This window comes from Nannobrachium achirus, assembly GCF_963921795.1.
Source record: "Nannobrachium achirus genome assembly, chromosome: 5".
Taxonomy (NCBI): Eukaryota; Metazoa; Chordata; class Actinopteri; order Myctophiformes; family Myctophidae; genus Nannobrachium; species Nannobrachium achirus.
This window is the reverse complement of record NC_137814.1, coordinates 35,121,397-35,136,584: the sequence shown is the minus strand read 5'-3', so window position 1 is coordinate 35,136,584 and position 15,188 is coordinate 35,121,397. Positions and strand designations below refer to the sequence as shown.

At 40.2% G+C, this 15,188-nt stretch overlaps 2 protein-coding genes across 2 annotated transcripts; both read right to left on the bottom strand.

Annotated features, from left to right (window-relative positions):
- Positions 1–5,749: 5,749 nt before the first annotated feature.
- On the bottom strand, positions 5,750–8,151 carry LOC308285850 (forkhead box protein F2-like; the record flags this gene model as incomplete). Its single annotated transcript, XM_080726736.1, has 2 exons — positions 5,750–5,925; positions 7,185–8,151. 2 exons carry the CDS (start codon positions 8,149–8,151, stop codon positions 5,750–5,752), a joined length of 1,143 nt encoding a protein of 380 aa, XP_080582862.1.
- A 4,107-nt stretch (positions 8,152–12,258) lies between these two features.
- On the bottom strand, positions 12,259–13,200 carry LOC308285023 (forkhead box protein Q1-like; the record flags this gene model as incomplete). Its single annotated transcript, XM_080725742.1, has 1 exon — positions 12,259–13,200. The coding sequence occupies one exon, from the start codon at positions 13,198–13,200 to the stop codon at positions 12,259–12,261; it is 942 nt and encodes a 313-aa protein (XP_080581868.1).
- Positions 13,201–15,188: the final 1,988 nt, after the last annotated feature.

Genomic DNA, 15,188 nt, shown 5'->3' with positions numbered 1-15,188 from the left:
GTACCGAAAAAAAAAGTTAAAGTATGAAAATCAGTATTGTCTCTGCCTCCTCATCACAATGAGAGAGCGAGACCAAACCAGAGAAATAGATAAAAATAGAATAGGGATTGTGCACACCTCCCTGAAACTTTGTAAGATGAAACAAAGAGATTTACGACCATTCAGTATCTAGTAGATAAGGGTTAATTTACGACGCGTGTCAAACCAAAACATTATTAGGAGCTTTCGGACTCCTCCAGACGGGGAGAAAACATAATTCACAAATCATATCTCTCTCCTTACATTAACATCGTTAATTCAAAATTCAAAGACACGACACGTTACGGGGACTAAGTAAATATGTACTTATCTTAATAACTTAGGAATTTGACAGGCGCAGAGATCCAGGTGCAGCCGGGCGGTGGAGCATCGGTGGGATATCCAACCTTTCGTCACGGTCCGGTGCTGCTCCTGGATGTCCACGCGGGTCCACATTAATCCAAAATAAGATAACACTGTTGTCCAATAAAAACCTTTGTCTGAAAATACAGCAATGTAGAGATTTTCCTGGCTGGTACTTTTCCATACGTGTTGCAACATTGTACCACCGGGGGAGAGAGTGAACCATGGCTAAACAGCCTGAACACTCCGTCCCTCAGTCGGCCAATGTTGACAAACTGTATGCGGCTACGACGGACCATTATTGTTAAATAAATTAATTAAAGTTAAATAAGTATGGATATATATAAATCCATAACCAAAATAAGAGACAGAGACCAAACAACGTATATCTTAGATTGCTGTATTTTAAGAGAGTCAGACAAAGGAGACAAACAGTGAGCTACCATAGCGGCAGCTTGATAATTCTCTCTCTCCTCCAAGATGGTGGAGAACAGTATATAAAGAGTACAGTTTATGACAGTAAGATCGTGGGACTCATTCATTTGTTCCCAGATCATAACAAGGAAGAAAGACAGTGACATTATAACAGTAGAAGTCGTGGGACTCATTGATTTGTTCCCAGATCATAACAAGGAAGGAAGACAGTGAGTGGTAATTTTCCACTAGTGACATACAGTATATCATGATTTCGTAGTCAGGGCAACCAAAGTTACTATGACCTGTAATCAGTTTGCCTGAGCTTAAAGTATCCGACCAAAATGTGGTCTCTTATACTGTAAGTTCAGTTCAAAATATATATTATATGGTCATATGAGCCTCATACACAAATCATGAATTATGTATCATAATTCTTATCTTATCAGTAAGTTGCACTTATTTAACCACAACTCAAGTCAAAACCACTTGAATTTACAAGATAATGGTGTAACATTATCATGATTGGGCATTTAAACAGGTCAACACACGAAGAAAATGTATGATTTTGGAAGAAAACTTCTATGTATTATTTTTTTGTTTCTACACTTAATTAAAACCCACAAGTCTGACCAGACATAAATCAATTCAACCTGCCAGAATATCGTCATACAGTATCTCTTTTTATATATATAGTATTTAAAGCGTTACCAAGTGACTGAATGGGGTAGGGAGGGCGGGGTCTGTTGTTACCTTTTTTACATTTTACTCTATTACTAAACAAATACTTGCTCAATTGAGACAAAAATGCAAAGTTAATAACTTTGAGATGTCTGTCAACTAATGGTGGTGTTTATTTGATTCAATCTCAAACCTATAAGCCACAATTTCTCTTCAAAAAGAATATGTGCACCGGAACAATGGACCCACCACCATACACCGGAACAATGTATGGGCCAATTGTTCAGCTCATTCTAAATTAAATAAAAAGGTTATGTTAACTATTTATTATATTTTTTTACTCATAGTATGTGTTCAGGGACATGTTTTCTTTAACTTGTGTTTTACTCTTAATCTTAACCATGAAGTCAGGTAGGCCATTGTTGCAACTTCCAGGCAAAACTCATTTCCTCTTACCATCTTCACTGTGCAGTCGTCTCACCATTCATAAGAAGTAGGCCTATACTTGCAAAAAGCCTAATTATCTGTCTAATTTCTTAGAATTATTTAATAAATAGTTAAGAGATTTGAAATGTCACATGAGAATGATGAGACACTGCATGTTGCCTAATAAGCATAGTCTAATTCATCATATCATAGGCCTATAGACTAACTAGTGGCAGTAAAGTGTTTTGCAGGCATTAGACAAAAATTAAAATGAGAAAAGACAAATTCCACCAAAAACTCGGCCCAGCTGATGAGAGAAGTCTCTTTAGCCTCTATGCTAATCATTTAGCATTAGCAGCAGCTTGTTATCATAACAGGTGGGGTCGGTTGTATATCTTTGCAGGGGCTGCACAACGGACCCCTTTTGACTAAATTCACTGTAAGACCTAAAATAACATATTGATTTTTGATACAGAGGGTTAAAACTTACATGGCATAATAGAGGACAGATAGATGATTAAAATTAGGTATATTGTGACTGTTTGACGACTGAATTCAAAGTGCTAGACGAAAATTAGCCGACAAGCTGTTGGTGAAAAGACCTGCTTGCTTGAGAGCTGGTCCCAAAATGAAGTGAAATCAGCTTGGCACACGTTTGCAATCGTCATGAACCGGAAGGGGCTGTCCAATGTCAGAAAACTGATTGGCAGTATTTTATATGATATATTATTGGTTTAAATGAAGAATATCAACTGGCCCCACTGCACAACGGGCCTTACCCTCCCCCTAACCTATTTTGGATGTGTCAAATGTTAACATATTTGCTTTGTTTATAATATAATATATACTTGTTTTTAATATTCAGCGTGTCTCTTTATTCTATCAAATCATGTTATTAGGTGGCTCCATGCAACCTCTGCAAACTGCCACTAGATGGCGGTACTGTACTACTATAAAAGTGTGTGCTTTTGTGTAATTTTAGCCTTCTTGTTTTAGGCTGATGTGTGTGATGTGTGTGATGGCTATTTTGCTTTGCTTTGCAAATTGCTTTGTTTTTCTCTTTCTCACTCATAACAGAGAGCACATGTATAACATCAGCAGTACATGTACAGAACTGATACACTAAGCCCTTTCTGTTCGCAATCCACATACAGTACTGTGTCAAATCCTTCTAATTCAAATCTACGTCAAATCCTTCTAATTCTATCAAATGCTGTTTTTTTTTCAGTTAGTCATTTTTCAAAGGTTATTGTATTCCCTAAAATGTTTTAATTCATTTATATATATATATATATATATATATATATATATATATATATATATATATATATAAGACGCCTCAGGGCGACAAGCGCCCCTGCCCTAAAGGGCGAGGTCGCGCCATGTCTTTGCCATCTGATCAGTGATGTATATCGGACTACCCATATATGGAGACCCCTGGTACCCATATAGAGATCCATGTACTTACTGTTTATGGAGATATGCCGTGAGAGCCCAAACATCCTTTCTCAGTTATTCGTTATGTGAAATCATACCCTTTTATGCCCATACATGGAGATCCCTGTCTGTAGAACCAGCCAAACAGATATGGGCTGTCTTGACCATATATGTTAGTGTGGTATGTGGCCGATGTGGCCTCCATATGGGCATTCCCAAATGAAGTCCTGTTAGATATGGGCTTAATATTGATGACATCATGGAACTCCATACATGGGCATAAAAGGGATTCTGCTTGTGTGACATCACAGTGAAGCCAGAGCTTGATGTCAGAGCGGCAAACCCATTCTGTTAGACTGGTTCCCCTGACATCACAGTGATGTCAGAGCATGATGTCAGAGCGGCAAACCCATAGACGGTAAAAAAGTGTACACGTCCAGACGGAGTCAGCATGTGCCGTTTCACATACTAAACTGCGACCTTCGGTCACAATAACAATTATATATACACACACACACACACACACACACACACACACACACACACACACAATATCAATATATGGAAGAAGTGGCAAAACATTAAATATCTACTCACTGTCAACAGCAGAGTATGGAAAACTGCACAGTGTAAGATAGCAAGGGCCATCAACAAATTATTTGAAAATATATACACATGCATTATATGCTTATTGAAAAATATCTAAGGCCTACTACTACTAACAATAACCTAATTGTGATAACAATTTAAATCAAAATATTTACCCACGGTTAGGTTAATATAAGAGTATTATTCTGTGGCCTACTGTGTTTTTATTTTAAAAAGACAGAAATGAATGTTTCAGACTGAAATTATTCACCTATAACGCTGTTACATTTTGGTAACTTTTACTGTCACTAAATTTACAACTGAGCTATTTCTCAAGGGAAAGAAGTTGGATGAAAGCATTCATTTAATGTTGGGTTGTTTTGTAAAGTTCCAATTGTTATGCATAATTCTTTAATATTCACAACTTTTATAATGTCCATATTCCATACCAAGAGAGTTCTGTAATGTTTCTGCCCAATTAAATAGATTTGACAAACAAATACCTGCACTTGGTTGATTTATTTTAACAACAAAGAATTCTCCGAAATAATTGAGTCAACAAATCTTGTCAAGCTATTTAATTGTTTATATATATAATTTTTATATATATTATGCTGTGTATTATTAACATAACTTACACCAAACGTAAGAAAAAATGTATCTTTATTGACAACTGAAAAAAAGAAATAAGTGCACGAATAAAGATATTTAGGCAACCAACCGTATATGTGTTTTGTCAGTTAACATGTGTTTGGATATTGCATTTAAGATGTAATCACAATACAAAAATAAACACCATTCACATCATGATGTGCTTAAAGGCAAAGATCTGGCATACAAAAAGGGCCAGCACAGCATGAGGTTCCTTTTAGCCATTTAAACATTCCTCGTCATAAGAAGTTGCCCTTCAAAACTTTACTGGAACTGATTCCACCTTTGGGTTTGATTAATAGAAACTTGAAAAAAGAGAATGCAAACACTCGTCCTTGTAGGCAGGCTATAGTTCTTTCATCTGCGGATTTGATGATGGTATTATTGCCACATTTGGCAACACAGTCAAAGTGAACAGACTGTACACCTTGAACCTTCATCGGGTGCACGGGTGTGTTGGTAATCCAGCAAACAAAAAACACCAGCGCTTAAGTCCTTTTAGGCTCCCTTATTTATTCATTCCATGATCCAGCATCTGTTGGGTCATGAAATAGATAAGAGTTTAAAGGAGTAGTTCACCCCCACATCGACTTTTCTTTTTTCTATTGATTACTCACGCCATGGAGACTTGAGTTCAATAATATTTTTTTTTTGTATTTGTCGCATTCGTAAGAGAAACGTTTGATTATAGTAAATTTACCCCCATTGATTCCGGATGGGGACCCAAGTGCATTTGGGTCCCCACCCGGAATCAATGGGGGTAAATAAATGAATTGAGCAAAAAACATATAATTGAACTCAAGTCTCCTTGGCATGAGTAATCAATAGGGGGAAAAAAGTCATTTTGGAGGTGAATTACTCCTTTAAAGGAGTAGCTTTTTTATTATTGATTACTCACACATCATATCTTTTGTTTTTTGTTTCCTATTCCTAAGCCAATAATTTGATTACAATACATTTACTATAATCAGAATTTTGTCTTAGGAATGCGACAAATACAACAAATATTATTGAACTCAAGTCTCCATGGCGTGAGTAATCAATAGGAAAGAAAGTAATTTTTTACTCCTTTATTAGGATTTATGTAAATGTTGATGTTTTAGTTTACTGGATTAAAGAGAACCCCATGGCATGATTTGATGACTTTGTATTTCACTTGGCCCACTGCTCATCACATTACACAAGGCTTTACGTCCTGATACACACTCTGGTGATGGTGATGATGGAGTTGATGATAGTAAGATCCTCCAGTGCTGGGATGCACAGAGGAGATGCCATTCAGATTGAACACAAAATCCTTCCTGTCACACATAGGCGCCGAGTGGTTGGAATATCGTGACAGTCCCACTGTGAAAGAAGTGAGAGAAATGGAATTAGGTCATGCATGTAAAACGGTGGTTCCCATATACTTTTTTTGCTTGAGACCCAAAAGAGATAATATTAGACGTTTGCCCGGGACCCAAACTAATGAAAACAGCAGATCTACAAGCTCACAATGCTTCGCTTTGCGCCACCGCGTGAGCTTATAGATCAGCTATTTTCACTTCTTCTTAAACATTTGTGTTCCAATTTATGGAATTTCTTAGAATTTTCTTTTATTTACTCATGAAATTACTATTTTTAAATTATTTTGAAATAATAAAAATATAAAACAAAATGTAGGAAACAAAAAATAAAGGGACTCACACACTGGTCCCGACCCAGTGTTTGGGAACCAGTGATGTAAAAAAGAAATAATAATCTTTTGTTGTGACGTTATAAATTCCTTGGTATTAATTTGTCAGTACAAATTATTCTAGATTATTTAGAGTTAGGATTGTTACAGCAAGAAACATCAACTGTTTATTTTATTTTATTTACACATTGCTAGAATCATCTATATTCAAAACTCTTCCATTTAATCACTATAAACAAATATTTGGAATCAACTGGTTTATTATGTGTCAATATTTCCAGTGGATGGAAGGTTTCTCAACAGAGCTTGTAAACAAAACTCGAGTAGGAATAGTATGGCCTAATCTCCAAAATTACATAATTATGTCGAATTTTGCATGTCAAAATAGGGAAATATATAGGCCTATCTTTATGTATTTATTCTTTCTTTTTTGTCTAGGATATTTGCAACACAAAAATAATCAAATTAACTATGTTTCAGGTAGAGGTAAAAAGTTTCTAGTTTATTTTCTACAGCAGGTAGATGTTCTATAAACATTTAAAAAATAGGCCCAATTTAATAATAATAATAACAATAATAACAACAACAAATGAATAATACTAATACTAATAACTGAATCTCTCACTTTGATCGAATTTATGCAGATGTGTAAGCCTAATATATTTATCCCCAATAATAATGCATGTTATAGCCTATAAAATAACAAACATGTTGCCTAATTATCAAAATTGAAATCAATTGAAAAGGAAACTGGCCAATGGGTCCGTTTCCATTTTGATGTGGCAAATGTTATTATTTTTTTCTTTTTAATGAATGAAATATGACTATAAATCCAACAACCGTTTCTTACCGTCGGCCTCCTGTTATAATTTGTTGTAGAGAGCAACTGCACATGATTTATAAAATAGACCAAAAAAGAATAGCTCTATACCTGCAATGTCTGAAGAGTCTCGACCATTATGATGAATATAGCTTTGTTCTAGAGAGTAAGGTGACATTCCCGAGTGCAAAGTGGAGGATGTGGGACTGTTTGACTCCAGAGATTGTTTGATATATGAGGGCACCCCAGATGGAGACCAGTGTGAAGTGGCAGCATTAGCATAAGGCGACTGACAGTCCAAGGTACCCATCATCACCGGGGAAGACTGCAAGGGGCTGCCGCCGCTGTTCGGGCAGTAGTCCGCATTAGAGGCCACCTGGCAGGCCGTCATATACCCGGAGTTTGGGGACATGTGTGGGGCATGGTGTCCCCCTCCTAATCCGTCGAAGCTCCCTGGCACGGCGTTGCCCATTAAGTCCAGGTTGTAGCTGTTGGCATGGCATGCCAGCGAGGCAGAGGTTGACTGGAAATCAAAGTTCTGGGGCAACATAGAGGCACCGAATCCGAGGCCGTTCATCATTCGATACATGGGTTTCAGAGCCTGGCATTTCCTCCGAAAGCCCCGAGGTCTGCGACGAAAGGAGCCCTCCTCGAACATGAACTCGCTGCCGGGGTCGATAGTCCAGTAGTGGCCCTTGCCGGGTCTGCCGAGACCCTTGGGCAGCTTTATGAAGCACTCGTTCAGAGACAGGTTGTGTCTGACGGAGTTCTTCCAGCCCATGTACGACCCCCTGAAGAAGGGGAAGCGGGCCTGGAGGAACTGGTAGATCTCAGCCAGAGTGAGCCTCTTGGTCGGGGAGCTTTGGATCGCCATTACGATGAGGGCGATGTATGAATACGGGGGCTTCTCGGGTCTCCGCAAGCCAGAGTTCCCCTTCTTCCCCTTGGCGGACTCACTGAGCGGGCTGCTCTCCATCGCGCGCTGCGCTGCTGCGTCCTGCACGGCACCGTGGGCCGCTGGGCTGCAGCGCACAGGATTAGCGGGCTCCAGATGTGGCTGCGCGCGCTCGGTCGTCATGATGGTCGCCCCGTTTGTTTTAACATTCAGGATGGACTCACTCACTGTGAGATTAATGAAATATTCCGCCTATATCTTACACAATTAAAGCCTATAGAAAAAGTACCCCCTAATGCGATAATTGGAGCAACCAGTGCCGATTCAGCCTCGCATTTAACCTATCGCTCTTCTAATCAAGAACAACAGCTGTGAGTCCACTGTGTCAGCATGCGCACTGCTCCCCAGTCCCCTCTCCCTCTCTGTCCATTGCTGGAAATAATCCTAGGAGTGGAAAACAAAGCTCCTCAACTTTGCTTGCGCATATCCACTTCACTTGGCCAAACAAAACTCGACCACCTATCAATTCCTAAATCTCTCTGCCCCCCTAGATCCCTCCAAATCTCTCCAAGAAATCTTCAGGAACTGGAGAAAATATTCCCTCCCCATCTGGCCAAACTCCAGGCATCATTCTCGATTCAAACAAAGTCGGACACATCATGAAAAGGGTACAACACAAAATCTCCTCCCACCGCTCACTCAAGTCACTTCCCAAATCACCTCCGTCTCATTTAATCTAATATTTGGCACCAGTCTCCCTGTAGTAAGTCATGGTAAGCAAATAACGCATGCTTTTCAGTCAATAGAGTGACCAGCCCATTCCATTTGACAACGTTAGCTGTCTATAACGGTGCAGTAGAAATAACCTAACGGTTGCGCTGTTCTGTTCAGGGTGCGCATGGTTTTTCCATCAGCTCCTGCCAACATACCACACACAGCGCACAAGTGTCAGCTTACCGCCTATACAGCGCCTGCCCTGGATAGTATCCCTGGAGAAATCAGTTAATTAAATAATCTATATTTGGCTTATATATATATATATATATATATATATATATATATATATATATATATATATATATATATATATATATATATATATATATATAAGCCAAATATAGATTATTTAATTAACTGATCAAATGAAATCAAATGGTGTTAGAGCACATATTATAGAAAATAGTGTGTGTGTGTGTGTGTGTGTGTGTGTGTGTGTGTGTGTGTGTGTGTGTGTGTGTGTGTGTGTGTGTGTGTGTGTGTGTGTGTGTGTGTGTGTGTGTGTGTGTGTGTGTGTCCCAACATGCTTGATATTGATTATGTTGTGAAAGCTTCCATGTAAGCCATTCGGATACATTTGGATCGTAGGCCCACAGTACCTACATGCCAATAAGAATTACATGTTATTACTTATTACTTCATCCAATTTCAGGGAATTGCTCAAATGCTATATCTGCTCAGTGCTTATAGGTAAAAAGAAAAACTAAAGAAAAAAAATCTACATGAGAAAATGGATAGCATACATTTGATTGCTAATAAAAAGTCATAACCCCTATAACGAATTTCTCCGTTGCTTGCATGATACAACTTGTGTTGAACATATTAAGGGGTCATGATGCTTTACATCGCTTGGTTGGGATTGGACTGCAGTGACATCAGGATGTACTATTTCTCATTCCCCTGCGCACGCATGTGTGGTGAAAGAGGCGACAGCTATTTGTAGAACCAGACACAAAATATAAATATTGGATACCCGTATCCGGTGACAGTGCAGCTTCACGGACATAGGCAAATAAATAATGGGGATTGAATTTCTCCATAATCGGTGAGTCCAATTTTATAATAGGCAACATACCAACTTTATAAAAGACAACATACGATTACATTATTATAAATACACTACAGCACAATCGGTGTTAATTTAACTCAGAGTATTAAGTATAGGCATATCCAATTGAATTTCACCCCGTCACTTAGTATGTAGCGAGGACATTTAGGCCTATAGAACTATGATCGTATATTATGGTTGCTATTGAAGTATGGCCTAATCAGCATTTTGTTGTTTATGCTGCTGTTGGCACTTGCCAGTCTTTTACTGTAAATACATACTAATTTTACATACTTTTTTCACTGACTGTTGTGTTAGGCCTGTGTTTTTTTTTGCATGTGTTGTGGTATATTTGTCTGTAATTTAATGTCTCTATATGAATTGAGTACAAAAGGACCCTAGGTAAGCCATTGTGCTTTCTTGGGTTTTAATCCTATTAGCTCTTCTGAGCTGTACTGTCCTGTGCTTTTTCTATATGCAACTGTTAATAAAGTATTCAATCAATCAACCAATCAGACAGCCAGCCAGCCAGCCAGCCAGTCAGTCAGTGAGTGAGTCAGTGAGTCAGTCAGTCAGTCAGTCAGTCAGTCAGTCAGTCAGCCAGCCAGCCAGCCAGCCAGCCAGCCAGCCAGCCAGTCAGTCAGTCAGTCAGTCAGTCAGTCAGTCAGTCAGTCAGTCAGTCAGTCAGTCAGTCATACGCTATATTTTCGTCGATGCTTTACCCTTTATACCTATTTTTTTTTTCTTTTTTTTTTTTTACCATTTTATACATTTTAAAATACTTCAATAATCTACCCAATCTACATCGACACGTTGTGAGCTAGCAACGTGTTCTAGCATATATGCTACAATTTAAAAATATTTTTCAAAATAGTAAAAAGGCAAAGAAATTTAGGGAAGGCATATGGACGAAAATAGGGCCCATGCACTATGTCCGCTGGTTAGGTCATCAAGCATGCAAATCTGTCACTTCATTCATATTTGCCCTTTTACTTATAGAGGCCTGCATTGAATGACATCATGAGTCCATGTTATCTTTACAACATATTCTGTGTACAAAGAGTAACCTGGTTTCCATGAGTCATTAAAGGTGGTGCAAGTCATGTGATTATTATTATTATTATAATAATTATAATTAAGGCTATTGTTGTTGTAAATAGTCCTATACGTATAATTAATAAATAGCTCCTCTATTCCAATTGCAGTATAGCGTGTGTTCAGTAATCTCTTTAGTAAAGCTCGGGATACTAATTTTATATAATCAGGAGAGAGAACCCATACAGGATAAAGTAGTCTATATAAACAGGATACAAATTGGAAGTTATAAAACAAACAGAACATGTAGGCCTATAGTCAAAATTGCAACTGAAGCCGAAGCGCAACACAATTTAGGCCGGTGTACTGTATGTGGTTCTCTCCTAGTCCTGTCTCCACCGGTTTGAACAAAGAGACCATCAAGTGCCTTGACTTAGGCTAAACAAACATTATAACAATATCACCAGACACACTCATTTCACAATTTAATTTCTTGATTTCTAGTAGGCCAATAAGGAACACAAATAAATAAATGCAACTGCACTGCATGTCTGCATTATAAAAACATATAGTCTTTATTGTCATGTAAAACGTTTGCTTCATGGGAGAACAGGAAAAATACAGAAAAACATATAGGCCTATACAAACTGCTGACTTGAAAACTTTGTCAAACTGTAAACAAACATTTCAGACCAAATTCAGTAACATTTAGAATAAACATTCCTGGTTAATCATGAAACTATAGCGTGCATGCGCCATAAACATCATAAAACATGCCATATGTTTTAAAACAAATATCATATCCTTGTTTTGTTTTTATATGCACACAAACGAAAAAAAAAACAGAGCTCCTCTGTCCTAAATGACCGGTTGTCAAAATAATAAAATATAATACAATACAAAGTGCACAGTTGGTAGAAATTACTCCGTAATTGCCCCCCCCTCCCCTCCCTTTATTGTCCACCATCACAACACATGATTTCCAGTCGGTGACGAGAGGACACTGAAGCATGGAACATTGAGTCAGAATTAACCACTTAAACAAACCCATAGGCTAAACTTTAAACTGGACCTAATTTGGCTCTGTAGTATAGATGGACTGCCTTTGCCCTCTACTCTTCGCCGAAAAATAGCCAGTCTACAAGCTCAAGATCTGCTGTTTTTGTATGCTCACCATCCCAGAATATGGATGGCTGCTATAAAGCAGTGTTTCGCAAACGTTCAAATGTCAAGATATTCCCTTAACTCTGTCAGCGTAGCCTACAAATTGAACCCGACAGGGTTCATTTGGTTCCATTTGTACACTGTCAGAGTTACAGACTTGTAGCCTATGGGTCAATTTAGACCCCCCTAGAACCAACACAGTCCCTGGAATGAGTGGAATCCACTTTGAGACACTGCTATAGAGGGTCCTGGGTTCAAGTGCATGCTTAAATTCTGCTGCCGCGATGCCCCTTTGAAAAGAGCCCCCCGCCGTATGCCTGCAGCACATGCGCAGTGTACGAGTCCAGTTGGAACACTGACTTGACGTGAGGGAAGGAGACAGAGGCAGGTGGATGATGATGAGGATGATGAGGATGAGGCAGCACGTTCAAACCTGGGTAGAACGGCCAGCTGAAGGCATGGGGATGATGATGATGGGGATGGGGGACGACTGTCGCATCGCCGTCTTTACACGACGCCTCCGTTTTGAACGGTTTGCTGAGGATGCTGTCTATGGCGAAAGAACTGGTGAATTTGGCACAGGGTTCAACCGCTTTCGAGGCGGGTGAGGCGGACGGCGAGGGGCCAGTGTGCGTGTTGTTGTCCTCCTCCTCCTCCTCCTCCTCCTCCTCGCCCTGCTCGGAGACCTCCAGGTCCTTGTTGTTTTGCTTCTTGTTGATGCGCTTCCTTCTCCGCCTGAACACTCCGTCGGCGAACGTGTACTCGCTGTGAGGATTGAGCATCCAGTAATTGTCCTTGCCCCACGGTCTGGACGGGTCGCGCAGCACTTTGAGAAAGCAGTCGTTGAGAGACAGGTTGTGCCGCACCGAGTTCCTCCAGCCGGTGTAGCTGCCCCTGAAGAACGGGAACTTTTGCATCAGGTAGTCGTTTATCTCCGCCAGGGTCAGGCGTCCGGAGGAGGAATCGCGGATGGCCATGGCGATGAGCGCGATGTATGAATACGGCGGCTTGGGTCTCCGCGTGTAGGGCTTTGCCTTGTTGATGCTGTCAGCGCACGGAGCAACAGGTGGCGGCGGGCTGCGCGCCACGCAGTCCCCATCCGAGCCCAGCTCCTCTTCACCCGAGAGGGGCGATCGGACGCTGCCTTCGGCGTCGCTGCACATGTCCAAGGATTTCATATGGTTTCCGCAGAACACTTCGAGCTTCATGCTTTCTGATATTTATACTCCGTTAGAATTCTATAGGTCCAGTTTATTGCCACCGGGGAGGCATCAATTGGCTATCCGTGGAGTGCAGACGCTTGTGTCCCTCCTGTCAAAAGTGCGATGAATCTGAAAGAGCCTGGAAGCCGATGGAACTGATCGTTGTCATACCTGCAAGAGCTCTGGAGCCCGTCTCACCTACAGTCTGCCAGAGTGCACTTTATATCAGGCTCACCTCAGAGCCAACCCTACAGGGCGGAGCGTCGTTTCAAAAGCCTTTATAGTTCAAACAAACGTGTTAATATTTCGTGGATGATGCACCATAATAAAGGGATTCATGACATGGGTACATGGGTTTGTTTGTCAATGATGGCTCATGTGTTGTGTTATTCCTTTCATCAGCCCAATAAAAGCCTCGTATATTGACTCACCTGTAGAATTTGATCTGGCAAACAACAGGGAGTATTAGTAACAACAGGGGAGTATTTCACCTGAGACAACCAGGTGGCGTGCCTTTCCTGCACATGACTTGACGTCAATGTGCCTGCTCCTGGCTATTAATGATTGCCTTAAAATGTATCCTTAGTGTGTCTTGCTGCAAATGTGGCATTTTTATATCAGTCGTGAAGAAATTAGACATGGCTTATCATGTGCAGTTCATCCATGGCAAGTCCTTTTGTTGTGTCAATCAAGATGGATATTCCCATTTGTCAATGTCAATGTTATACTGTAAAGGCAGGTAGGGGAAATACCTAATGCTCTCATCTAATACATCAAAGGACTGTATTGTCACAACAAATGACACCAGACTTCATCAGTGACAGACAATTCTGTCTTTTAAAGTCAGTTATATTTCTGCTTTGTTGCATAGTCATGGGATGATGGATTATCATTATCTTGACTAATTACTCAATTATTGCAATCTATTTATTTTTTAATTCAAGTTATTCAACAAATATGTAACCCAGGCCATGCATGGGCTTTTGATGACTTTGGTGAACAGCCAGAACAGGGCAGTTATGGTGACATGATACCAAGGTTTCAACTCAACTGTGAAAATAGGGGATTGGCAGATGGCCATGTAATAGGATTCTAAAGGTTACACAAAGATTGAGTCAAACTCCAGGCAGGCTGTATATAAATCAGTGCAGGTTCTTTGGCAGTTTAGAACAAAATTGGAGACGATTTCGCATGATTTCGCATGATTGTGGTTGTGGGATTTTTTCTCTTCAATAATTGTGTCTCTGTAGATTTTATATTATCTGCTACAAGCATAGTGTTGCAGGGCTAATAGGCTATACCTGTTCCCCTAATGAATAATGTTTTAGATGAAGGCAGTTCCATGCATGTCAGCAATGGTTATCTCTTATCATATAGACCCGGGTTCCCCAATAGGCGGCCCACGGGCCATTTGCGGCCTGCGGGGGGCTACTGTCTGGCCCCCACCAACACCAGTAATAATGGTAGTATAAGAGCAGCAACAACACTAGTATATCGTCGTTGTCGAGTGGAAACCTTGTATGTCCAAAACCGTTCATTTTGTATTTATCATCTAAATAAATCACTAAACTAGTGAAAACAGCCGATCTACGTGAGGCGTTGTGTGCTTGTAGATCTGCTGTTTTCACTAGTTTCGTGCGACGATCTTGTATGATGAAGCAGGGCTTTGCTTTACCAAAAAACGTACACATTTGAAACTTGGAGGTACGAGGTTTCTGCCTCAGAGTGACGATATCTGAACTGTCGCTGGAGTAGCGGAATTCACCACCGTCGCCCCCTGCAATGTTGTGGCCCTCAGCTTGGTACCCTAGACATAATTCGGCCCTTGTAGGGAAAACTAATTGGGGAACCCTGATATAGACGTTAGGAATGCACAGTGAATTATCCATGCTCTTTGTCTGTCCTCTTGGCACATCTTCCTAAAGTTCTCAGACTGGAGCAGAGTGCAGAAGGGGAGCCCGTGAGACTTCTGAACTTTAGTAATGATGTGATTT